Source organism: Anopheles merus, chromosome 3R, assembly GCF_017562075.2.
Source record: "Anopheles merus strain MAF chromosome 3R, AmerM5.1, whole genome shotgun sequence".
Lineage (NCBI taxonomy): Eukaryota > Metazoa > Arthropoda > Insecta > Diptera > Culicidae > Anopheles > Anopheles merus.
In genome coordinates this window covers 46,854,865-46,882,194 of record NC_054084.1, presented here as the reverse complement: position 1 = coordinate 46,882,194, position 27,330 = coordinate 46,854,865, and the positions used below count along the sequence as shown (strand labels likewise).

The 27,330-nt window shown below is 44.5% G+C and overlaps 2 protein-coding genes across 3 annotated transcripts in view; both read right to left on the bottom strand.

Moving 5' to 3' along the window:
- Positions 1-3,195: 3,195 nt before the first annotated feature.
- LOC121597263 (beta-hexosaminidase subunit beta-like) lies at positions 3,196-8,818 on the bottom strand. The gene is made up of 7 exons (XM_041922898.1): positions 8,614-8,818; positions 8,333-8,412; positions 4,913-5,095; positions 4,768-4,843; positions 4,569-4,684; positions 3,763-4,497; positions 3,196-3,679 (listed from the first exon to the last, which is right to left on the bottom strand). Exons 1-7 carry the CDS (start codon positions 8,732-8,734, stop codon positions 3,323-3,325), a joined length of 1,668 nt encoding a protein of 555 aa, XP_041778832.1. The 5' UTR covers positions 8,735-8,818; the 3' UTR covers positions 3,196-3,322.
- A 1,103-nt stretch (positions 8,819-9,921) lies between these two features.
- LOC121596802 (protein disks lost) overlaps positions 9,922-27,330 on the bottom strand; it is an 81,865-nt gene continuing 64,456 nt past the window's right edge. The window contains exons 2-12 of one of the 2 annotated variants that reach the window (XM_041922050.1): positions 23,898-23,977; positions 18,679-20,583; positions 18,367-18,523; positions 17,949-18,230; positions 16,378-16,509; positions 11,517-12,479; positions 11,280-11,406; positions 10,865-11,206; positions 10,587-10,784; positions 10,338-10,525; positions 9,922-10,255 (exon numbers count right to left, since the gene is read on the bottom strand). In XM_041922050.1, coding sequence (XP_041777984.1) covers positions 10,106-10,255; positions 10,338-10,525; positions 10,587-10,784; positions 10,865-11,206; positions 11,280-11,406; positions 11,517-12,479; positions 16,378-16,509; positions 17,949-18,230; positions 18,367-18,523; positions 18,679-20,583; positions 23,898-23,977 — 4,524 coding nt within the window. In that variant the 3' untranslated portion in view covers positions 9,922-10,105. The remainder of the gene's footprint in view (positions 10,256-10,337; positions 10,526-10,586; positions 10,785-10,864; positions 11,207-11,279; positions 11,407-11,516; positions 12,480-16,377; positions 16,510-17,948; positions 18,231-18,366; positions 18,524-18,678; positions 20,584-23,897; positions 23,978-27,330) is intronic. The other variant, XM_041922051.1, reaches the window with a different exon arrangement.

Sequence of the window (27,330 nt, the reverse complement as noted above, 5' to 3'; positions counted from 1 at the left end):
GGTGGCTCTTTTGTCCCAAAAGGTGTAACTTTTTGAAATTGGATTTTTTAGTGTCAAAAAGATTTTTTTTTCAACTAACCACACAAAAATGCCACGTTTTCTGCCTGCTTTACGGTGGTATAAGTATGTTCTCGGTTGATCGTTCCTAAGTTATTTGAGAGCTTATTTGGTATGGTTAAAACTAGGCTTAGACAATTCGCTTCATTTCCATGAACGTGAACGTACTAGTTCTTTCATTCAGATGAACTGAACGTGAATTGCGATTCATTCGTTTATTTCAGCTTAAGAAAATGTGGTAAATTGTTTTATTTTGCAAGAAGAACATAATTAGTGTATTGTGTATCTTGAAAATTATTCGGCAGACCAGGAAGATCCTTATTTCGACGGATAGATCGTTCTTTTGGTGAACGTCCTGGTCATACGTTTCACGTTCATATTTGTATGGCGGGAATGAACGACCTGGCGTACTATAACGTTCTTCATTTCGACGGATAGGACGTTATTTTGATGACCAACTCAGTACATTATGATTTATAAAGAACGATGAACGTTACTTAGATGAACGTAGGTCGTTCGTTATTTAGGATGAATTGAATAAATCGTACAGTTCTGGTACTTGAGGCACAACTCTAATTTCAAGGCTATAAACGATAGGCTATCAGCCCTGCGCATGCGAGGCAAATTCTTTAACCTAAGCCTCATATACGTTCATGTCCCTACCGAAGAGAAAGAGGAAGAAGAGAAGGACCTGTTTAACGGCCGCCTCGGTTGAACCATAGATGCGTGCTCCGGGCATGACCTCATAATCATCCTGGGGGACTTCAACGTAAAAGTAGGAAACTATCAAAGAGGATTCCGAAAAAGAACATTGACCACTGACCAGATCTTCTCCATGCGGTATATGTTGGAGAAGATGGCAGAATACTGACACTATACGCACCATCACTTCATTGGTTTTAATGCCTCATACGATAGCATAGTCTGAGTTTGTTGAAATCTCAGCCAAACCGATAAGATTTGTAAGAATGACTATGACTATTGACACTACCCTGATGAATGTAGGTGAAAAAGATTCAGGGCACTTTGCTACCTTCAAGGACCTGCGCCAGCCGCATCGACCGGGGGCTCTCCGAGTCGCCAGCGCCTTTCAGACCGTTTCTTATGATGCCGCTTGCGTTGTCGCCAACACCACCCCGTTAGTCCTCCTCATGCAGGAGAATATCCGCTGCCACGACGAAAAGGTAGCGAGTGGTGGTGTTCAATCGAACATACGGAAGCGACAACGGGAGGAGACGATGAGGCGCTGGCAGGACCAGTGGACAACGGGTGCAGGGCAACCAGGAGCACCAGGATTGAAGACGAGGAGGCTGATTCCAGACATTAATCTCTGGGTCAGCCGCAAGCATGGGGAAGTCGACTTCTTCCTCACCTAGCTCCTCACGGGGCACGGGTTCTTGCGCTCCTATTTTGTCGAGAAAGCCATCCTGGATGGCTCGCCCAACTGCCCTGAATGCAGGGACGCCGTGGAAGAACACGTGCTGTTCCGCTGTCCACGGTTCGATCGGGTCCGGGTACGAGATGCAGCAGCGGTGTCATTCTCGAGTAACAATGGACAACATTGTCTCGGAAATGTGCACCCGCAGCGATACGTGGGAGGCCGTCCGCGCCGCCGTCAGGACAATCTTCTCCACTCTCCAAGCGAGATGGGATGTTGAGCGTCCACCAACGGCAAGGCGATGCAGGCGGGCCAGACGGCGGTTGAGGGACGCAAATGGCGGTCCTTCAGGCCCTGTGGCACGGCAACAACCCGCGCCGCAAGGGCCACCGTAAGATGGAAAGTTACTAGTTACTTTTATTTCTTTTCTTTTCGTTTCTTTCCAGCTTCCTTTTTCTCTTCTCTCGTTCTTTTTTCAGACTTTCTCTATCTCTTTTCTCTTTAGTCTTCTTTTTCTCGTTTCCTCGTTACTCAATTTCGTTACAGGTGAACTGCCTTACGTGCTTGGAGTGGTGACCAACGATGCAGACCCCCCATTGCCCACCGCGAAGTGTGGGCGATAGGATCACAGGGACCGCGTCGCAGAATCAGCAGACCAGATCGCCGCAGAAGATAAGCGTCTTGAACCAGGGTGCAACCGCACAAACGACTCCGCAAGAAGTAATACGCACCACAGCGTACCGGCAGGGTTGGGTGAGTAGGGAAGGGGGATGGAATATGCTCACTCCTCGTTAACAAAAAAAAAAAGAAAAAGAAAAAAAGCACCTGCGCCAGCGCTTGTGGTGTCGCCAATACTATCCCGCTAGTCCCCCTCATGCAGAAGGATATCCGTTGCCACGACGAAAAGGTTCCTTCCCGTTTACAAAAACAAAGGGCCTGTGCCAGGGGGACGGGCTAGCCTGTCTCCTGTTCAACTTGGCTCTAGAAAGTTTCATCCAGAACGTGAGGGTGGATACTTCGGGAACTATCTTCTATAAGTCAACCCAGATTCTGGCATACGCTGATGGTATAGTTACCATTGGTCTGTGAGTGTCCTATGTAGCTGAAGTCTAACAAGGGATCGAGCACCAGTGGCTAACCAATTCATACTTACATAGGGGTGACGTACGGATAGGTGAACGCGCTTGTCAAGTCGTCCAAGGCTCATCTATTTGGGGTAAAGGGTCTTGTTGTGATTCTTACACTTTATTTATGATATAATAGGAAACACGGTAAAATAACATATAGGACGATACGCGAATACTGGTGTGTGTGGGTGTGCAACCGTCCGTTGCCCTTGAGCGCTCGGTATCAACTCTCGTGCGGCTCCGGTCCGTGTTCGCCAATAAGGGAACACTCAGGCACTCAACACGATCGTGCTTCAATAGTCGACAGGCGAATGTCGACGTCGAGCAGCTGGCGCTGCTGAGGCTGCGTTCCCACAACAGGTCTGCATCAGCAACTACATGGAAGCTGAGTGGCACGCAAGGGTGCTAGCTGCCAAACGGTATTGCTATAGCCTGAGAAAGCAATTAGTTTAAAAGAACTAGACATACGAAGCTGGGATTATATCGTTCCTTTATAGTACCAGTGCGCACATACTCCTCTGATACATCGACACAGTCCAATAATAACGAAAACCTTGTAACTGCGTTCGAGAGGAAGATTCTCAGATGGATTTAACAACTTACATTGTAAATTAATAGTTTAATTTATTTAGTAAATTTAATTTATTTTGTTAAATTTAGCTTGTCAATCTGCATCTTTATTGTATTTCAGTTTCGGATAAAACTCACCGTAATCCCTTATCCTGTTTTGCATAGCATGTAATTCCGTTGATAGGTTACTTCAAATGCAGAACCCTGGCCCATTGGGTGGCTGTGCAGGTATGCCACGATGATTCATCCGGCACGTCTGCTCCTCCAATCGGCGGGCCGCCTCATCCGCATTGTTGACGCTTGCCGGTGACCAAAGCTTTTCAGCCGTCGCAGAAACACGAGGAAAAATGCGGGGCAATATGTTGTGCCCATTTACCACCTCGGACCACATGCAAGCTTCGCCACCTAGTACGAGCGATTTCTGCTGGCCCGTTCCGATAAAATCGTGTGGATCGCAGTTGTAGAACTTGCGCCAATCACCACCGGTGCTGAGATGATCCAGATACCAGCAGGAGGACAGCAGTGCAGGTAAACCATCGCGAGTGATCTGAAAGGAACCGAAAACAAACAAACAAACTAAAATTCTCAACACCGAAATGACCCACGGGAGCATGCAGTATGTATCAGTACCTTGTTCAGCAGATCCTGCCGATTGCCCGTCCAAACGTGAACCACCGTACCTTTCGGTAGTCGTACACCGTTTACGTAAACCTCCTGCCACACTAGCGAGCTTCGGTTGAGCACATCGATCTGATCGACAATGCGCTGGATGAACTTTTCTTCCAGCATCTCGAACGAATACAACCGGTTCTGTTTCATGTACTCCAGTATGTTGGGATTGCTAGCCCAGCACTCGAACCCAACCTCGTCCCCGCCAAGGTGGACGTACTGATCGGGAAACACCTCGATCACCTCGCGGAACAGATTCGACAGAAAGGTGTAGGTAGATTCACGCGTTGGATCCATCGGTCCTAGCTTTCCACGATACTGATCGTAGCATTCGGTCAACAGTTCCGGATGGGAAACACCCCACGATCGTGTATGTCCGGGCGTATCGAACTCCGACATCACGCGGATGCCTCGCAGCCTTGCCTCCTCAATGATCATTTTAATGTCGCGCTGGGTGTACACCATCGATGGGTGGTACGCACCCTTCTCACTTAGCTCGGGGAACGTTTTACTTTCGTACGGGAAACTGTGATCGTCAACGATGTGCCAATGGAATACATTCAGCTTGTTGTAGGCCATTCCATCTAGGATTTTCACCAACGTGCAGGTGTCGATAAAGTGGCGCGAAGTGTCGACCAGTAAACCACGGTGGGAAAAACGAGGACCATCATCGATTGTCGTGGAGTTTATGCGCAGCTAGAGCAGATGGAGAAAGTAAGAAATGAAGGATGAAAACGATTTTGCAAACGACATCGCGTAACCCATACCATGCTGCCATCGTCAGATAGCACGACCATTTGGGAGAAGGATTCCAGTGCACGGAGCATCCCCCAGATGGAGAAGGAAGATAAACGCGCTTGAAAGTCATCAATGTTGATCGTATCTGTAAGTAATGCAGGATAATATCTTGAGGTTATACTTTTCAAATTACTCCAAACGGTGCAAAGAGCACATCATATCACTTACATTCCTCATCCATGGAAAGATGGGGCAGTTCCTCGCACGGTGCCTTCAAGTCCACCTGCACCTGCTCTAGATAGCCCTGTGAGGATAGCGGAAAACATGTTTAGAGATGCTGGAGGCCAAGCACATATATCTATATTACACTTACAGCCCAGTTTGCATCCGAGCGCCACGAACGATTGGCGTGACTAGCGGAGCTCAATTCGTTGCGCGATTGGAATGCGTAACCTCTGTTGTGCATCGCGCGTCGGGTAGTGTTACCGATGGATAGAACCAATTTTTGATACCGATCAAGAGCTTTTTCCAACAAATCGCAGCTGTAGTTCATAGACTGGAGGAAGAAATTAGATGCATACAGATACAGTAAATTCAGTGAAATCTCTCTAAGGTGAATCTTAAAGAGACTGTCAGCTTCAGAGATACTTCTTCTCTTCATCTTTGGCTTAACAACCGTTGTCGGTCAAGGCCTGCCTGTTCCGGGCGCGACGGCCAAGCCGACCGCGAAGGGTTCGTTCGTTCAGGAGCGCTTGGTAAACCGTCTGCTGCCACGGAACAGAACGTCCCGGGCAAAGGGTTTCGGGAGCGTCAACGGTCCAACTCTCCTTCACCTAACTACTTTCAGTATTGGCCTACCAGGCTAGTTACCTCTTTTCCAATGTAAATTGGGAGGTCTATTCCGTGGTAGCGCCGCTACTGATTTCGTTAAGCGTTGTCGATAAGGCAATCGTATTCGCCCAAAGCTTCACCCGGGAGAATCTTAACACCAAACAGAGAAACGCACTCACCAAATGCTGGTGTAAGACTGATTTATTATAATGCTTTCCTCCTTTTATACTCTAAATTACAAGCTATCTTAGCTTACTAAGAACAAAATAAAAATTATTAAATTATAAATTCAAACAGCCACCTTCGATGTGGTCGCTGCGCAACACTGCCTGTACCACTTGTGGACTTGGCTTTAAGTGACTAATTTATTTCCCTCCATAGCAGGATAGTCAGTCCTACGTATTACACATCGATTACAGAGATTACAGTCAATCCAAAAAGTATTCGTCTAGCTTAATGTTTTGCAGAAAAAGGCGAATTATTGCCGCAATAGGCTTTGGGCGGCAAAAGTAAAGATGAGATTTGATAAAGGAACCATTCAAACACACGTACTGCTAAAAAATAAGCATGAAAATAGTGCAATAACAACTAAATTATTTAAAAAACAAAAAAATCGTTTGATTCCCACCCAAAAAGTATTCGTCTATTAGACTTTTGGCGTAATATGCGAACAAAAACAATAACCTTTAAATTAAATTAAAAAATGTCTTGATCTTGTTTCTTATTGAATTTATGACTATTGGTGACTACTTGCACAACGCAATAACTCATTTGAACATCGTATTTTGACCCACTCATCCTACAAGACTTGTTCTAATTAATCTCAAGTAGAAATATTGCATTTCCGGACCACGTGGCCAAGATCGATTGAAAAAATGGCAACTGATATCATATTGAGATTCTACAAAATCATTTTCATCAGTTTCAGTTTAGTTTCAGCTGGTTCCGTGTTTTGGGCAAATGACAATGGTTTGTATGTTCTGCCGCTTGACTGATTTTGAAACATGTAGTACTTATTAAGTACAATTTCTTAGAACTGGAATCCAAAATACTTAAAAACAGTAAGAATATATATTCCACATTTCTTCTCCTATCAATTTGAATCATTTTTCTAGCTCACCTTTCCTCAATGAAAGGGAACTTATAATGACACCTGGTATAATTACTGCATTTTAGTAGACTGTTTTCGCTATACTAGACAGCGGCCGTGATGTTATTCAAACAAAACATTTTTGTAACAATTCACTCATTCAAGCCATAACATAACCAGCTAAACCATCATTAAACCGCTTCTTTCGTTAGATTAACCATCAAGGATTAGTGTCAGAAAAATGGCCAAACGCTGATCAAATGAAGGAACAAGTCCTCCCACACATTTTGTAATCTCCGGTTGAATTCCGGCTTGATTCAAGGACAAACTTGTAATGTATTGTCCTAAACACTATTCGATAAAAAAAACATCCATTTAGGCGCTTATTTTTGTCTCTTGCAGTGTATTTCAAAGTGTACAGTAATTGGATATAAAGTGTGCAATGACAGAATTTAATTTTTTTGTTTCGTGTGCAACAATTGGATTTTTAATAGTTTTAAAAATCAGTATATTATGCTATTAATTATCATTTTTATCCCTAAAAAAAACTCGAATCAAAATCAAAAATAGTATTGAAAGAATAATGTATGCTAGCCACAAATAACAAGAATATTGTGATTTTTTCCATCTCAAACATATGAAATACGTTGGCTGTTCCCTTAATTTCGCAACAATTGGCAAATTACCCTACTTGACAATAAATTAAATTTCAATGACGACCACTTAGCTGTGATAGACAAGGCCAGTAGAATGTTAGGTTTTATGACGCGAAATATGTCAGACCCAGTCAGAAGGACCCAGTGTGCATGAAAACTAGCTGTTGTGTTGTAGCTTGTAGCACTCCGTAACCTACCATGGTTGGGCCTTAATTACTCGCCTAGTTAACACGAGGGCTGCTTCCTATTGGGTTTACAACCACTGGCTTTTAGACGGCAAGTTGCACAAGCTACATTTGTAACTAAAATCCTTGCCGATGAGATTGACGCCCCTTATCTCCTAGAAAAGTTAAATGTATAAGCACCTGAAAGAGCCCTTCGTGCTAGTGACATATTACGTCTTGCCAACTCGAACAGCGTTTAAGCAAGCAATGCCCCCAGCAAGACTAATTTTAAGCTTAGCTATAAGAATTTAATGTTCAATTAAACATAAGTCCGTTGAATAAATACCAATAAAATGTTCATCTTAAAGAAACAATTCATCACGAAGAGACTACATCTTAGAGAGATTTCACACTGTAGTTGGTATTAGTTTACTCTTAGGATGGTTTACATCATTTTTCTATCGCTTCCACTCTTGATAACAAAAACCACCCAAAACAAAGAATTTAACCCATTAGAAAATCCCACTGCAATTGTTTGCAATCAATAAGGTAAAATGAAGTGTATTTGCTACCTCTATCTCGTTGTCAAGCTTAGTTCGCCTCTAAAGTACCACTTGAAATCATCCCGTTGTTGAGAGATTATGCCGAAGCTGCCGGTATTTGTAAAGCACAATTAATTCTAGCCCACCACCACCAACACCACAGGGCATCAGCGTACGGGTACATAGGTACACAAGGATCTATTCGCTGTTGGGGTCAGCAGCATAAGCAACAAACCCTCAAGCTTCATCTCCCTCCCCCCGCCACCCTCCTCTATCAGACCTCTTATTTAAGCATCGTAATCGGCACTTCACACGAAGCCGTTTGGAATCATTCTTATCACCTTTCAGACACTAGGCGCAAGTAAGACGTAACTATTCGGTGATTTACCAAAGCATTCTCATACGAGTTTAATGCTTATGAGTTATTCTTACGTTTCCTACCTCAACATCTCTTTTCTTCACATTACATTCGCATTATTAGTTGAAAAGAGTTATTGTAACGTTCCTTACCTGAAATGCAAAAGATCCCGTTTTGATGGTGTAGTATTGTTGTGATGTAGTTTGGTTCCGCGGTTTGGGCCATATTTCACCTGCAACGATAACGAAATTATTACCCAGTCAAGGCAGAGAGTGCAGTACACAAACGAAAGGGGCGTAAGCGACTTATCCATCACGAATCATTGCTACGCGCACAGTAGAACAGGTCATTGGCTCTTCCATCATCCGGAAGGGCATCCAGTAAGGCATCAAGACAAATAGCGAGAGAGAGAACTAGAGACACACCAGCATACCTTTGGTAGCCTTCACGACTGGGCCGGGATCGACGATGTAGCCCCCTGTCCAAGGGATCGAAAGAAATGTGATGCACAGGGTAAGCGAAACACGAACCCAGCGTACAGCTTTCATTTTCATCGAGAACGCACCACGACCGCGACGACGACGAACTGGACACGCTGAACACAGTAAAACCACTGGCACAACTGAATGGCTGTGGAGATGTTTGAAGCTGCGGACCAATTTTGCCGGATCGTATCGCTCATCGCCACATCGCTGAGAGAAGATGTTGTACCTTTTTCTTACAATACCATCGCCGATCCGATTGCTGTGTGGTTGTGTACTACTGTAGGTCTCACACACGCTCACACGCTGATCGGATGAGAAACGGAAGCGGCATGTTGTTCTTACGGTGCTGTTCTTTAATCGTTCCTGTCTCTGCCGTTCATTTGATTGTGTAGTGACACGGCATTATCACATAACACCCGGTAAGTGTGTGTTTGGTAGCTCCTCTGCGCGCCTCTGTCGGCGAGCATTGGACGTTGGCAATACATCGATTGAGACACTAGTATTACCGTTTGCATAAGGGTTTTAAAATCAGTCATAATTGTTAGAAACTGAACCAATTTATGAGATATAAAATGTTGCTAATTTGCTACACGAATGTAGCTACCACATGCAACTGAACCAAACATTAGTAAGTATTAAGTGACAATTTCAAACAATAGAAGACCTCAACCCGCCCATACTACCTGGTCGTTTTATGACTGTGTTAAAATAACCGTTAATATGCATCTACTTTGTAACTATTTTTAACTTTATTGACTCATCAATACAATCATAACTTTGGAAAAAAATGTTAAACATTGCGAACTTTATTTATCGCAGTAAAGAATTTTAACAAGAACGTTCGTTTTATGAAAAGTATACTATGTTTCCCAAATACTTTATTTTATATAATCGAAAACTTTAGCATAAATCTGTAGCAGAAGACTGAAAAAATGGCTGATTCAAATAAAACATAGAATATACTGTGGTAATGTTTCTTGGCCACCTGAGTTTATTACAAATACAGTGGCGCCATCTCTGATTGGGTGTATTTATGCAATTCGTTCGTTAAGGTTTATGTACATGCTAGAATGTTTTCGTTAAGCACAGTAACGATGATAGGTGGACAAATTATAAACGAATACAGAATTTAATATTCATAAAAAAGCGCTTTGCTAAATTAATTTTTTAAAAACAATATTCAGCAATATAAGCTTACATTTGTATGCTAAAAACTTCGGATATTTGATGAATAATTTTCAACGCCGTGTGTTTAGCTTTAAAATAAAAAAGTATTATTTCGTCATTGTTTATCGTCATCTTTTCCGCTAAATTGAAATCTAAGTTAAATAAAACTATCACCAACATACAGCTGCGTATCAGCTGAGATAGCCTGAGACATACCGTTGTCGGGTGGATAAAGCCTAGTCGTGACTGAAGCGATGAGCGTGATTTTGAATATCAAAGGTCTGTAATATCTCTTGCAATATCGGATAACATCTCCAAAAACATTTCCGATTGCGAGTCGTCGATGTTGTGACCGTGCCGTCCGGAAGGTCCGCTTTTCTGCAACACTCGCTTGATGACGGTTGAAACGCGGTCAAGGGTGGGCTATACCATAAAGGAGCAACAAATGAATGAAACTTTGTTGTGCAATTTCACTTAACAATAAAACAAAAGTACGATTAATTACCTGTGGCCAGTCTTCGTGAAATATTGTAACGAATTGATCGTTTAGCAAATCTTTCGTTACGATACCTGCGTCCAGCAGGATGGTGATAAATTCGGCATAGTTGTCATAGTGTGGTTTGGGCACTGTGTTTACCTCAAGCATACGTATAAATCGTTTGCTTACCACATGGGAGAAGATGTAATTAGCATCTGCGGAAGCGAAATAACAATTAACAATTGAATACAGTATGCCGCCGTAAAATGAACCTACCTCGTTGCATTCGCTTGCGGCGATACTGCTCAATTTGTGCCGGATACAGTAAGGATCGTTCGTGTGACGTAGGGGATGCAGGTAATTCGTCCGATTCCGATGGTGGTGGCACACAGAATTGGGCCAGCTTGTTATGCTTCCAAATCTTAACCGCACGTTGGAAAAGCTCCGGTAAGCTAAGATCACAGCGTGATTTTACTGTAAAAGAAGTTGTTGTAGCAAATGATTTTGTTACACGCGTCCCTTTTCCAGCTGCTGTGTAATTTTGGGATACGTACTTAAAAGTAAAATGAGTTGAAGAATCATCAACCCCAACACCCGGTCCATCATCGGTGTCGTGGTGAGCCCGGGCTGGTCAAGGAAAGCATTCGTTAGTTCGAGAAATTCATTCAGCTCGTTTGCGGAAATTTTTTCCGGGCTGGACGCAGCATGGTGTACAATCATTTGAAGTTTTACGTAGAAACCGGATGGCATGATAGCGCAATTTTCCGAAACGCTGAATTCCATTGGATTGTTATTCGTTGGAACTGTTTTATTCAACTGTTGCTGCTGCTGCTGCTGATGATGATTTCTGTACGTTAAGCTTTGTGCTTCACTTGCAACATCCTTACAAAATAAACCTGAAGAGGATACAGCGTGAATAAAACTGCCTGCGATACGCACTCTTACAAAATAAGTAGGAAAAAAACTTACCCGTGTTAGAAATGTATGACTGTCGCCATTCATTACATTTGTGAAGGCACCTTTCTAATGTAATATTTCTACACAGCTTGCGTACCGGGTCTACAGTTTCCGCCGGGAGCAATGCATCAAACGATTTCTATGGAGTATAAATAAAAAGCACCAATATCAAAACCACCCAATGAAGAAAATAAACCAAGTACTGCTTTTGTGTGTGTGTGCGTATAACTGAGCCGCGAAAGCACTTACCGTGATTCGTTTGTTTAGCATTTTTGGCACGTTGCTCTCCCAGGTATTGTTAATGCGGTCCAGTGCTTCGTCGCAAATGCTTTGGATGCGCCGCTTTGTGTCCTCCAATGTGTTCGCGTCCACACCGGCAATAAGCTCGTTCACGTTCTTTTTCTCAGGCAGAATGTACAGCATTTGGAAGTCCTTTATTACAGCCGAGGTGGAACGGTCTATGATGAGCTCCACGGTGCGCCGCATCGATTGGCTTTGCGACTGCAGGAACCCTTCGACCAAGCGTTGCTGAACGTTACCATGTGACAATTTCGAAAGATTATGACCGCCGCTCGCAGCGGAAATGTCCAACGACGTTTCTAGCGCTGCCGGAAGCTCACTCGCAGCACCAGACTGGTGTGATGTTGGTGCCCCCGAGTAGCGTGTAGTGATGTGCCGATACCGGCCCGTTCTGGAAAGTGTTTTCTCCACCTTGGAAGGCATCACGGACACACGAAAATCGGCCAAAAAAGGACAAGCAGCGCTAAGGATGTGCTCCAGAATGGCGTTAAAAACTAAGGGCTTTTCGATGCTACGTTTACTTTCCCTTGCTGTAAGCGACTGGTTAGCAACAGCAGCCAGTGCTTGAACGTGCGTGGACGGTTCCTTAGCAACGCTGCCGAACATATCCGATGAATAGTGGTAGTACTCCTCTGGTACGTTGGACTGATCGTACAACCAGTCCAAACAGGATCGAACGATAAACTTTGAGGTGGGTATGGCAAATAAGTCGTAGCTCGTCGCCATTTTGCACATAGCCGTCGCCTTGTAGATGTCGTGCAGCATCCGGAAAAGTTCTTCGTAGTAGCGCAAGCGGAGTGTCACCACGTCCAACATGCTGAGATACTGAACGAGCCACGGGACGGTTATCAAGAGCTTGCGATCGGTCACTGCTCTTATAAGTGCCGGTTTCACGTCAAACGGAGGTAGTAACTGAAGTGGAGGAAGTAGAAAAAATGTAAAATGTTTAGTCGTTTTAGTGAAAACATTCGGTTTCAAGGACTTCAGGTGACCGCCACTGTGCATGTCTATGTGGTTAGAAGCATACGGAAAATTACCATATGGATTTTATGTCACCCAATTCCAGACACTGACAATTGCATTATATTTGTATATAAAATATATTTAAATAATCTGTTTGATAAATTTCGTTCAGGAAAACAACGAAACCGGAAATGATTGTCGCATTGTGAAATGACTTATGAAACAGTCTGGAAAATTACTTAGAATTATTATCCACCTTTTTCTTATTTGCATAGTTCGTTAGGTGTAAGAAAAGGCAACAATTGTGTATTTGGTCCATACATGAATCTACAACCTGGGGAAATGGGCGCAAAACCGAAAAATGACAAAAAATCGGGGGTCCGTAGAAATCAATAACATGTACTATTAACCTCAATAACTCCCAATACAACGAATTTGAATCAGATCAACAATAATTACATCAGATTTCGCTTTTAGCTACAATTCCATGCTCTCTCGCGGTGTGCAGAATGTTTTGCAATTAATCGATATCGGTATTGATTATCCGATATTTAAAAAAACAGAAATCCCAGCTTAAAACACAGCCTAACAAGTAAACAGGAAGTTAAAAAGTATGAAAATTAGAATAACAATCGCACCAACAATAAAAGCACCTGAAGAAGAGAGTGAAGGAACTTTCTCGCCAATGAACCACCGCCGACGCTAGCTACCCTCGCGATGATCTCCTGAATCCTAGCAAGCGCATCCGGTGAGGTCCTTCCTACACAAAGAATGATAAGCCTTCGGGCAAAGGATGCCCCATGCCATCACTTCCCTTTCCCTCTCCATCCCTGCACGATGGGATGGGTACCGTTGTCCCCGGAAAAATTACCGTAATGGTATCTTCTTACGATAATGGTGCTCGTAAGACATGCAACAGCTTTCATACTCTCCACCACCCCTCATTCTCCCCCTCATCCCCGCTGGTTCCCTTCCGGCCGCTGACACACTGACGCCGATAAACAAACACAAACACCATGTCTTTCTCTCTCTCTCTATCTCTCTCCCTATCGGTGAAGATGATGGAAGCGCCTAGAACGAACGAATTAGCAATGGGGATGGAAAGGGCGCTTTATACGCTATTCTATCCCATCCCGTCAATAGCGACCACTTTTTTCCGTCCTTTTCTTATTTCCTCCTGCGTGGGTTGTTGGTGTATCCGATAGGGGGGAGAATTCGTGCGTTCAATCAAACAACGCACGTAGAATATTCTACACCTCTATGTCTCGTACGAGAGGGGGGTTTTATGGGTTCAATCGAATGGGGGGGGGGGGGGGTTGTGCTGCGGTGGTTAAGACAAATGATGTAAGGATTGCGGACCGAACGCCCGTTTTCCGATTTCAATTTTCCAAAGGGATCAGATGCAAATACGCGCTGGAAACTTCTGGGAAAGGTAATAAGGAAGAAATATGTTGGGCAACATGGTCGAGGAGCACACCGTGCCATACCACACCAGCAGCCAGAAAATCTACCACAAAGTGTTCAGAAACGCGTAAAACTGTGTGTTTGCCAAACCATTAGGGCGGGCTAAGGTGACTAAATTTCCAATTTGCTAGTGGCGATGGCCTTCCGTCTCAACTATCATTCTTTAAAATCCCCAACCTGTATTTAACTGACGAAATGAAAACGCGATGAAAAGAACCGCGCTTTTGGGACATACTTTGCAATAGCGTACCACGCAGCAACAAAATGGCGCAACATTTGCAAACAATGAAAATAAGTCTTATTAAATCTATTCCAAGAAGGGTTCGTTTTTCAGTTCTATAGTACCGCAGTATACTGCTGAGATGGTTCGAGTGAAGCGTTGGTACGTAAAACTGGCAGGATGTAAGTATATTTTAGCTTTTTAAAAGCTTTACTTTTGATGTAAAGCCACAAATATGATGAAAAAAAGGCTAGTAGCAGATCAAAAGTTTATCAAATGTTCTTCTTCTTCTTTTTTCTCTCACATAAACGGAAACACTCTTTTTAGACATATTTTTCTATGTTTCAGTCAGTTCTTACTAAGAGGGAAGATTCGCAGGTGGAGATTGAATTCGCCCGGGTGTAGTACGAGTCGGGGAGTTAATCCGATATCATATTGGTCCGTCCCCAGCATCTTTGTAATTAATAAAAGGAGTTCTGATAATTTTGAGATACTTTTTTGGCTCTTTTGAACGTGAAATAGAAATTTTGGCTAACTGCTGATAAATGTTTATTAGACTTTATTGGATTTTGTGTGATGAAAAGTTGATTCTAGGACACCCTTATTGCACAGGCTCATTTGGAATCCAATAGTGAATTTCCAAAGTGATACCTCGTTTCCAATTGCAAAAGCAACAATCGGAGGCTTTGTGTTTAAACCACATGCGGTGGAATAAAAACCGGCAAATCGAAAACCATCTCCGAAGGACTCTCCAGACAAAGAGAAAGAGAGAGAGAGAGACCAGCGCCAGAGCAGGGAGCGGCCATTCTGCAACCGGCATTACCAATACAAGCGTGAAAGCGCAGAGTATGACAATAAAAAAAAAAAACACGCAACACGAGAGGCTGCAACAGAGTTCAAGCCTGCCAGAAAGGGCAGCGCAAAAAGGGCGCGCTCAAAACAAACGAAAGAAGGGCAATTCGAAAGGAACTGGGAAGGAGTGAGGCCTCCATATTTTTTTTGAGGGGTACTGTTCTGTGCTGTTCAGTGCCATGCGATTATGCGCAACAAGCAGCGAGGGAAGTAGCGTCCCGGCAAGTGCTGTGGCATTGTTGAGTGTCTGCCACGGCGTTTCAACCCATTTCACCGAGGGTGTTTTCTCTCTCTCTCTCTCTCTCTCTCTCTCTCTCTCTCCACCTCTCTCACACACACTCTCTCTCGCAGCCAGCCGTCGGGGAAAATCTATACCCCCGGAAAAAGGTAGCAGAACAATCGAGAGAGATATTGGAATCGAGAGTGTGCGTCGATACTGCGGTGTGGGAAATTACTATCTCACGCCTTAATTTCTCGTCTAGTGCTAACAGTATCCAAGGCAGGACACGCCGCCACGGACACACACACACACACACACACACACACACACACACACACACACACACACACACACACACACACACACGTATTCGCATGTACGGAATGTTCGGATGGCATTTTCTGCGCATGATAGCTCGGAACGCAAATTTCTTTGTTTTCCCGTATGCCCGGATCGTGCAAGGCCGCAATCACTATCACCACGCGATGACTCGCTCGCTCCCTCTCTATCTCTCTCTTTCGCTCACACTGTCTGGTGGCATTATCGCAATGAGTTTCGTTTCGCCTCTGCAACAAAGGGAGGAAATTGTGAAAATTCCATTACCAGACAGTGCCAGACAAAAGATATCTCATCACCCTATGGCAGCCAGGCAGTCCAGCAGTGAATCCTGCGGTGCAAACTAAGCACAGCTCCACCAGCCACGCAACCCAGCCAACGATGTCGCACTGTGGTGGTGCTGAGTGGCACGATCAGTGCCGGTGCCGTGTCCCTGGGCTAGTGTGTGTGTGTGTGTGTGTTTGGAGCTTGAGTTCGCACGATGGGCCGAGCAGCATGGGTTTTATCGCACCAATCCATGAATGGAGCACCAAGGAGTTAAGCAGCACGAATCAAAGACCTATTGCCGCTAGCTGCCCATTCCCGCCCAAGGACAGCAAACGCAACGCAGCCGGCCACCTGTGGTTGTGGGCATGCGGCGGCACACAAATAAACTAAGAGCACATACACACCCAGACACACACACGCGCGGGCCCGGCTTCCCATGGCGATGCTGGGCCATATACATAATTTAACACCAACAAAGCTCTGCTCACCATATTACGCAGCTCGATTTGACGATTTTCCACCAGCGTGTTGCGGCATCCTTCATACTGGTATGGGCGGGCGACGATGAAACCGATAAATTTGGCCAGCACACGCATCGTGGCGATTGTTTCCGGGCGGACCTGATGAGAGTATGAGAGTAGGAAAAAACGGAATCAGACGGAAGAATAAAATACATATTACAGGCACAATTAGTGAAACACGTTCGCGTGGTTCTGCACGTCTAGTAATGGAAATCAAGCCCTAAACCAATGCCCTGCTAAAGGTGTCGGTGAGGTCGCGAGCAAATAACTCAGTTATAAAGTAATTAAAAGTTTAGCTACTACATTATGGAGGCGCATGGTCTTTTATTCAGAGAGCGAGAGAGTGAGAGTAACCGGTTAAGGGCTGCACAGCATTCAGCCACTGTGAATTGTGGAGGGTGGGATCATGTGCAGGTCGATGAACGATTTAAAATACAATAAAAGAACAAAAGCACAGCGGATCCGTTTAAGGGACAAAAAGCATGCTTCATCAAAATTGTTCTGTTTTTTTTTGCAAACGCTTTTCAACATTAAGGCATCGTCAGTTATCATTTTGCATCATTTGCACACCCTTCCCCCTAGTCTCATACAGTTAGAGTTCACTGAACTTGTGCCAACGGTGCCATTTTCCCAAGAGGCCACCGGTGGTGGGGGAACTGTGAAGCTGTAATCGGAGACAGCCAAATGGAACTCTACCGGTAGGGTTGTTGGTGTCGTTCGCAGAGCTGGTGTCTATGCGGGTAAAATCGGGGATGAGGGTGACCGTTCTATTTCCGCCCTTTCAATGCAAGAGAGAGAAGTTCACAAAGTAAGCGCTAACTACCGATGTGTCTCGGCCGAAAGGTGAATCGAGTTGAGTGCGAGAACCAACAGGCGAATGATTATCGATCCGTTTTTGATGCGACGATAAACACACATACACATATACAAGCTACAAACAAATACACGTACGTACGCATATAAAATACGGATACGAGGGGCTGGTTTCCATGATTTGATAATATTGCTCCACTCGTTGTCAGCGAATACGGCAAACGGATTGGTGCGCCATTGAGCAGTTGAAAACAAATAGGATTGGCCCAATATTTATAGCATGAATGTACGAATCAAGCAATAAATGAAACGCATACACCCAATCCAGATATGCTTTGCTTTCGTGTTAACGCATACTCATACTTACTAGTAAATTTTGTACCATTTTTTTATATCGAATTTGAACAAAAAAACAAAGTGTTACTAGTTGTGTACTCGGTTGAAATTCTTTTAAATTGTTTGCACACCAAGAGTGCTCATCACTTCGACAGCAATCGAGACGCCAACAGTGCACACACACACATTCACACAGGCTCATCTGCGCGATGATAACGAAGTTTTATCAATATTTACCAACAAACCTCCCTCCGGTTCGCTGTAGCTCTGTTGAATACTTGTATCCCTGTGCTCCGTACGATTCAAACGTTTTGATTTCCCCACACGTAAAAAGGGAATGCGGAGTGAGTGGGTTTTCCAGAACAGAAGAACCGGTTTTTCATACGTACCACGTATTCCGAGCGGTTCGAATTTTCTCCATCGGATATGTTGAAAACATCGTACGTTGAACTGTCCATCTGGAGCAGCTCGTGGATGAGGACCGCTTTTAGCTGCTCGATGAATATCTGATGGTTTTCGCTAGCCACAATAAAATCGCGGAAAAACATCTGACTGCCGGGGAAGAGATATTGGGTAGAGAAAATGCTCGGCGCAACCAGTCGCTGCCGCAGTTTGGATAGCTTCGTCAGGTCTATGTTGGGTAGCGCCATTTGCAGTTCGCTAGCGGAGTTCTGAAACGCAAATAGAGACAAGAGACAGAGGAGGTTAAGCATCAGAAGACACCTGAAACCGTTTACTGTGCTGTGTAGGGAGGATACGGGGCCGGGTAAAACCTCTCAAACAGAAGGCCACTGCTCAATCACTTACATCAAAGTTAAACGATATGATCAGCTGTGCACTAAACAGTTTAGCCAAGTGGGACATATTGATTGGATGGTGTAAAATGTCCAACATGGCTCGCACTTTTGTGCCAAGCTTCGTCTCGAACTCCCACGCTGGGTTGAGGTGTTCGGTTTCCCATGTTCTGAAAAATGATATTAAAAAAAACAGAATAAGCAGCATAAAACCCACACGGATTAATATGTATCGGGTATGGGCGGTGGCTTAATCCGATATTAAGATTATGGTGTATAGTTGGTGTTAAGGAATTATTGTGTATGGGAAACTCGGGACAATTACCTCAGCGTAGCGTAGAACAGATCCCGCTGCTTGTTGAACGCATTAAATTCCTTTGACGAAGGAAAGTGATCCTTCGTATCATTTTCCTGCTGGTAAAACACGTTCGTGATGCTGCTATTCGGCACGAGATCGCCACCGCCCGTACCCTGCTGGCTGATGAAAGCGTTCTCAAGTTTCATCTTCTGCCCCAGCATGTCCCGCAGGAAACCATTCAACGTCGGATGCAGCGCCCCCAGCTGTTCGTTCTCAACCACCACCCGCAGTGAGGTGCTGTCGAGCAGTGCGAGCTGCGTTCGCTGGCTGTGGAGCACTTCCGCCGCAAAGTAGACACAGTTGTGCGGGCTGCGCAGGACGTTGCTAAGTTCCGCCGCCGGTCCATTGTCTGTCCCGGCGGATGTGGTTGCTTCGAGGAACTTTTGTGCGTCCTGGGCGATGTACCGTTCGGTGCTAACCAAGTTGATCAGATAGGCCAGCTCGTTCAGCATGTTCGGCACAAGGTTGAGATCCATCAGCAGCGCATAGATGGCTACCAGCCGATCAATGGTTGATTTTTGAGTAACTTTGTCAAATTCTATGATTAGTATCACTCTGGGCGCACTCGTACCACCTTCTGTAACGCTCTCTAGTTGCGTAAGCTCGTCTGGCATACTTGCAGCGAGCTCAGGTGCGGGAGTTGCATTATCTACGTGATTAAAAGATGTCTGCAATGATTGCTTTGCACGGACGGAGCGTTGATTTTGTGCCGCCTCGGCCTGGAAATCGTTGCGTATCTCCTCCTTTCGGTGGCGCAACATTCCCCGAGGATCGTGGCTAGCGTCCTCTTGGCTTTCGATTGATATGAGATTGTTTTCCGCGAGAAATGATGATGAGTTGAAGTCATGGCGCCCCGATACCGACCGGCTGACGGTGGTTGGAGCGATGCGTCTCCGCTGCGTTCCTGACCTCTTCCCACTGCCACCAGCGTCCGGCTGTTCGCTGAGGGATGTTTTGGAACTGTTTGGAGTCATGCTTAGCTGCGGAAAGTCATTATCCTGAAACAACGGACCTTTCTGTACGCTGGGCGAATTAAGGCCACCGGGATCATTGCTGGTCGTGCTTGCATTGCCCGCAAATGGCGAGCGCCGGTTTCTATGGGGCCGAGTGCTCGTATGTGCTGTGATAAAGTCACCGAAACAAGGTAAGCTTGTCTTGCTCCGTCGACCCGTCCCATCGCTTAAACCACTCGCCTCCTGGCGGTGCGACCCATAGCCGAACGTGCTGCTGTTGGCCGATAGATTCGAGACCTCCAGACTTCCGTTGCGTAGCGATGATCCATGGTGTGACGTAGTCTTTCCACGGCTGCCGGCAATCGGGGTGCTGCTAAAGGACAGAAGCATATTACCCCCACCGGCGCTGCGCGAAGCATTATTGCTGCTCCGGGGAGGCGTCGAGAAGACGGGTTCGTTCGCGTTTCTGCAGCGTGATAGGGTTTGATTTTCGTTGTTGCCGGGCGTAGCAGGATGACCACCGTTGGCCGCATTATGTTGCGGTGGCAAGTGTTTCGGAGTGGAACACCCAATCGCTTCTTTCAGTTCGATGTCTTCGGTAGCCAAATTATCGAATGTCCGAGCACTGCCGGCTGCCGATTTTGCACCCGTCTCCAGTGGACCACCACCGGGAGGGTCGAAAAGCTGGCGCGCTATCAAATGTACCGGTGTTCCGGTGGTGTCAAGTTCGCTGGCCCGATTGGTGGGGCGACCTTCAGCAGTCGGCGTTGCGGTCCCCGGGGGGATACCGGACGTTGGATAACAAGAGCCGTCGCTGATTGACAGTTTCCGCAGCTGGGCGGCCGGATTAGTCTCGAATGCGGTACCGGTTGATACCTTTCTCGGTGTGTCACATCTTGGTCGAGCGGTTCTCGATGAACTGGAATGAGAGTGTGGAACAAGCACAAACAGACACAAAATGAATGGGTCAAGAAACGCAATATGGAAGCGTGAAACAATAATCGTCTAGTTTGATTGATAAAGTGACGAAAATAAACGGTGATTTAAAGATGAGTTCAGTCCACACTAGATAAATGATATATTTCAGTCACGCGTAAAAGCTCACTACAAGTATTTAAATTATTGCATTGAATTAAACTGTAGGTGATAGCAACGGATATCGTTATTATTTATGATTGTCAATTGTACTTTTAATCTAAACAGGAGATAAATTTAACTATATAAATCGTCTTGTATGTTTTCATACACCAACCACGTGGCAACACAAACAAAAAAAGAATAAAAAATAGACATGAATATACTTATTCTTAAGCGCTATTATTGGTAAGGGTACATAAGAGGGAACCCCAGTACTACTGTAAATATAAATATTCACGCATACTAATGCTTCTATATAAAATTAATGATATATTTATAATACAATTGTCTTGTTTTTTTCGTTTGTGTGTTTAACAAGTGAAACAATTGTCGGACTGAAGAAAATACGCTCAAAACTACTAATATGGATTGCTCAAAATAAAAAAAAAAGTCTAATGGATTGGCAAATTATAGCTGTTTATTTCTCAACATTCTTAAATATGTAGCTAAAATTATCTAATTGAAGAAACGAACCGAGGGTTTTAGGTTAAAGTAGAACGTCTCCAGTAAATGCTAGCAAATTCTCATCTACAGCGTGCTCCGTAGCCACGATTGATAAAATTACTTGGCATACCGAATACGTCTAGTAAGTCTACATAAGGTTACTAACAAAAAGTAAAAATTAAAGGGCAATATTATTTTAGAAACATTCATATGCACTGTTATCAGCAACCTTTATACCGGCTAAGGATCGCTACTATAACACTTGCTCAAGTAATTGTTTGATTATATTTCGCAATTTCATGTATTTCTTGCTTATACCGAATAATCATCATTTCACGTAAAAGTTTAATGTTACTTTTAATTACTAAATATTATCGAACAAGATGTTTTAATTTTATTTTAAAATTTATAAACCCTACCAAGCCTTTTTGAAACAACAGCACAAGCCAAGGATGAGCTTCAGCATTTGAATACCATTCGTAGCGCATCATAAAGTATGTTGATTATTGCGTTCGTTCTCACCGTAACACGAACCCGCAACATAAACGTACGTAACAAAGAATAAAATTTAAAACAGAAACAAGCAAACATAACGAACTCATTAAGATTAGGTCAAAGATAATGACATCAAGCAACGCGCGCAGAGAAGCCTATTGTGCAATTAAACTCACTAGACGCTGGCGGTTAGGCGCACTGGCCGCGTAAAGACTTCCGCAACCGATGATCAACGCGCCAACCAACACATCATCGCCGCCGAGAGTATGTTCCCGACCCACAGGTGGAAAAGTTATTGCTGTTTTGCTACGCGTGTGTGTGAGAGTGTTTTTTCAGTTTCGTTTGCTACTATAGCTCACTTGTTTCAACATGTTTTGTAGAAAACGTTGCTGCTGTTGTTCTTCTTACTCCTTGGTTCGGTTAATCATGCAGCTTAAAATAGAAATGGTTCGCGCACCAGTGCGCTCAAGAAAGTTCAAGGTCGAGCAAAAAGCTCTTCAGCATACATGACAGGGTAGCCGGGCCCCCGCCTTCTCCCGTCCATTCGCCATGCTCCCGTGATGGTCGCCCGCCACTCTTTGTCAACTTCCGCAACCGCTCGTGCTTGGACCGACGTTCAGAGCACGCATTCTCTCATCGGTATTGCCTTCATTATCTTCTCTTTCGTTGATGGAAGTTTTTTTTTTTATTCACACCGTCGACTCATCGTTGGCGGTTTGGCCAACAAACGCGCACAGCATGCAGAAGTCGATGAACGGTGGACGTAAAGAACGATGCCCCGCATTATAACTGAGATGTTTTTTTTCTTCTTCGTTTCATCCACAATCATCCTGTCGATCGATCGTGATGGGGTAGTGTGCTTTTGCTCTACTTGTGCCAGGGTGGGAGAAGCTTTCTCGCTCTTAGTAGCAGAAGGAACGATTTGGTAAATGAAATCGAATGTTACAAGCTGAGGATTTTTAGTTGCTTTAAGCTTAGATATATTTTTCAATCGAGAAACTTAATAAGTGGTTTTAATTAATGTTAATATACTTTCTTATCGTTTTTATTTAATTTTTTTTCAATAGACTAGCAAAAACAATGTTTGCGCAGGCTGTTACTAATCAAACGAACAACCCAAAATAACAAAAATCTATACAAAACATTGAAAGCATCAAGAGCATCACCGAGCACTGCGCCCAGATGAACCAAGCGTGAAACCCCGCTCTAACGTGTATGTACGGATGCAGAACAAAAGACTTCGCTGCGCGAACCGTAACCGCAACGAAACGTTAGGAGCAGTTAAAAAGTCAACGTTCTGCTGGCCGCTTAGCCTAGGTAACAACAACAACAACAAAATAAACGCGAGTTAACGAATGGTACTAAACAGCATCAGAGTTCGGTGGAATATGTAACGGGCAAAGACCTAACCTCAACCGAAGGGAGAATGACCTCTTCCCACTGTATGGCTGATGCTGCCCTCATGGTCAGGGTCACTGCAAAAGACTGGCGAATAGCAACGAACGAACGAACGAACGAGTTTAGCGCTCGGATACTATCGTCGGCCTCTCAAGCCCCACGACACGCCACGCCATGCCATGGCGACGGTAGGCAATGCTGTAAGCATCGGAGCGACTAATGCTATTGCATTGTAATGGTTGTGCTTATGTGTGTGGTTGTGTGTAGTTTCCACCTGCGACAAGGAGAGCGTGAATTTGGTGAGGCTATTTTGTCGCTCCCCACCGTCACGGCTGCATGCGCCACATGGAGCTTCGCGGTTCATTGTGAATTCTATCCAGTGATCAGTCAAGTTCAAGTGCGAACTACTTCAGCACAAGGAGAAGGCGGTAGCTAAAACAGAAATAAAAGAACGTAAACCAAACAGAGGCCAAAGAACTTTCCATTTTATACGTGCTTAATGCTACCCTTCTCCTCCCTCCCAATGGCATGTTGGGGCATGTTGGGGCGCTGATGCATTCGGGCATGTTGGGGCGCTGAGGGCACTCATGAATGAAAATGACTAATTTACATATTACGTTTTCCTGTGTGTCTGTTTTAGCACATTCCAATGCGGGTTATTTTTTTGGCTGTTATTTGATACGTAGCTATTTGAATAACTTCTATTATTCTAAATCTACAATAAAACATATAAAAAAAACCGCCTGACGGTTTACTCACTCTTCCGTTTGCGCACGGATAAAACTGGTGAAGTAGCTGGCAAATGCCTCCAGAGAGCGTTGCTGATGAGCTTCATGTTTCTGTACATTCCCCCGGAAAGGATCCACAAACCATCCAAACCATCACCACCGATCGTGATCATACGAATAGAAGCCGAAACGAAAGAAAGAAGAATAAGAAATAGAAACATTAGATACTATGTAAATGACTGCCTGCAAAGAGTATTAAACACCGCTTGTTAAAAGATCATAAGTATGTAGCGCAAAAAAAAACGAACGTTCCCACCAGCACGTTGCGGCAAGATCTGCTGCCTCACCCTTGTCGATCGCCCGCGAGAGCACATGCGAGTTTATTGGCGTGTGTATGCCTCATTTCGATCACGATTACCTTCGGTCCAGCATCGAATTCGCGCGAAAGGTGCGTTCATTGACATACGGCTGAAGATCAAGATCAACCATCAAAAGAGCCATCGTCATCGCGGCGATGACGGAAACTGGACCCGGTTTGGTTAGTCCGCGTGCCGATCATGACGACAATTGGCTGGCCAGACGAATGGTGTCGCCACTTGCCGCTCGCGATCGAACTCGCGCGGGGAGAGGACTTAGCAATAATTTAGCTTTGTATTACTTTTCCGCCATTTGGTCAAGCAGGGGTATGTGTGTTTTTGCTTTGCCGCGTGTGTGTGTATGGTTTTCTACTTTAATTTCATGGACTTCCCTTTCCTAGAAACGACTCGCCTTCGGTCGTGCCTTGCCGCGATGGAATGCGCGCGCACACACCATTGACCGAAAGCCGGTAACTAACCGGACGACCTCCCTTTCTCAGGATATTGGTGGCGGTGAGAGATTCGCAAAAATTGCTTGTCGCGGAACACGATCCTCGATGACACACGCAGGCGCGCAGACGAGACGCGAACAGGGACCTTCGGTTCGCCAAAGGTTGGACGGTAGTTGGCGAATTGCGCGAAACTAAATGTTCCAAATTTGTCCTTGTGTCGATTAGATTTGGCGCATTCATGGATAAATAAAGAGACTCCGTTTTGGGCTCCGTAAGCGATTGTCAACCGTTTGCCAAATGACCTTTAGCAACTTATTGAAATATCAATGACCCATTGATTTCATTGAATGCGTCTCTGTTTTAAAGCGCAGTCACGTGTAGTTGCACGTTTGAAAGTAATTGATTTTAAAAACTTTTACAATACACAATAAGCAATAGAATCCTTTCTAAAACATATTATAAGCATATTTCAATCTATAAACACATATACCTCTTATGTATTCACCATTTATTGAATGATCTTTATTGGCAATTCATGGCAATTCTCACTAGCAACAACTCAATATCAAAATCCTTTCCGGTTAAATAATACACCAGCGTGCCAGCATGACCAGCATGAAACCGAAAACTACCACTCATATCCAACACCTCGTGTGATGAGACTGTGATCATGATAACGCCACGGCAAGTGGCTAGCAAGTCATGAATAGTAATATACGAGATACGGCCGCATACTAAACATCTGCGTTCGATTGAGTTTGCCACTGTTCCGTGCCCTCCTGCCTAGCCACCATAATTGTGGCTTCTAACATCAAGCCTCTACAATCAACCCACCGACACACCGGCCCCCATTCTCTGTATGACCCATCCCCCAGAATTGGATGATAAAACTCGCGAAATGAACGAACCTTGAACTGACATTAACCTCCAAAATTCGTTCTTGAGGAAGTCGATTGTCGGTGAAACAGTGGTGGCGGTATCCCCTGGGCGGCTAAATATGGTTTCCTGTCGGACAGGTATCCTGTTGTTTTGCTGAAGGTATTTTAATGGTCCGCGATTGTTAAGCGCTGCAGAAAGCAAGGCAGGCTCGATCTTCACCACGAACACTACATGCCGAACGGTATGGCCGAGAGAGGCTATGTGAATAGCATCCGTATATACACGATAATGTTCTCTCTGTCTCACAGATCATGCTTTCCCTCTTCTACCGTTTTTAAGGACACTAGGCACGTCTTCATATTCGCATTAATCAATTTCAACGATCCTCGACGATGTTCCAATGCGATCGCACGATTCCTATTGGATGGCATCTGCCTATGATCGAATTCTTAAACGGCTTGGTTCGATGCCCCCTCCTCATTCGTCTCGCGAAACGGAAATCCGTGACTCACCTTGCCCTCTTGGTCGTCCACCTTTTTTCATGCCGTCCATAACACTCTGCTCATGCTCCCTTCCCTTGCTCGTGCTTTCTACCTGTACGTGCTTTGAGCGTTTTGTACAGACTCAGACAACTTCCGCTCGGACATATATATACACACACACATACATCTACAGATACGAATACGTCAGGAGCTATTACTATGCCTTGACTTAACTCTCGTTTAGTTCCCAGCCATGTTAATCCATGCGCAGCACTTGTCCATTTTCGCTTCTCCGCGTTCTATGCGATGTTTTTTTCTGCTTCGTTTAATGGTTGCTACCTCTACCTTTACCGCGACGTCTCTTTTGTACGTTCCATGGTTCATTGCCCTTCCTCTGAGGTGCCCCAACAACAACGTGTGATGAACTGGCGAATCTTGGCAAAAGTGTTTTTCCCTTTTACTCAAGCTCGCGAGAGACCTGCCTCGGCTGAAGATCAAGGTCTCAAGGTGGCGGCACTCCACTTACGTTTCATTTACGTACGATCTGCTTCGCGCCTATTCCTCCATCCGCCGTGCATCTCTGTTATTCGCTCGCTGAAGCATAAAGTTCCTTCCCTTTTTACTGTACCTGGCAATATGCTAGGGTAGCACCGCATGGCTCCCATACCCCAATGCTGGGGGTATGCTACGTGCCGTGCAAAGGAGGCTTTCGTGTAACAAAGGGAATTTAATTACTTTCGCTATTTCTTCGAAACTGCCATAACACTCGGGTGAATTCTGGTGGCCGATCATATTACGTCTGGCAGCGGAATGGGTGGAATTGGGTGTGAGCTGTTTGTTGAATTTTTGCACTAATGTGACACAATAGGGGTGAAAATGATTTTGTGATTTCATAATAATGTTTGTCTGTATAAAGTATCGTGGTCAGCGATTAACAATCAAAGATAATGAAACGCCTTCATACAACGATGGTTCCAGTAGGAATCACATGTCACGCATATACAGATAGAAAAAAAATAGTTTGTGTTGTTTATTTGGTTGTATTGCATTATTTTTTATAATTCTGTCAAATGCTCAAAGCACACAAATTTTCTTCAAACATATGATGTTATGCTAAACAGAAAGCAGAAACAACCTTAAATGATTTTTAAATTTATTTTAAAATCAACTTCAATCACTTCACAAAAATAATAATAATAAAAATATTCTTATATTTTTAAGAAAGTACTGTTTTTTATTGCCTTTTGATCGCCATAGATCAATCGAAGGGTGTGCCCTCCAATAGGCTTAGTTGA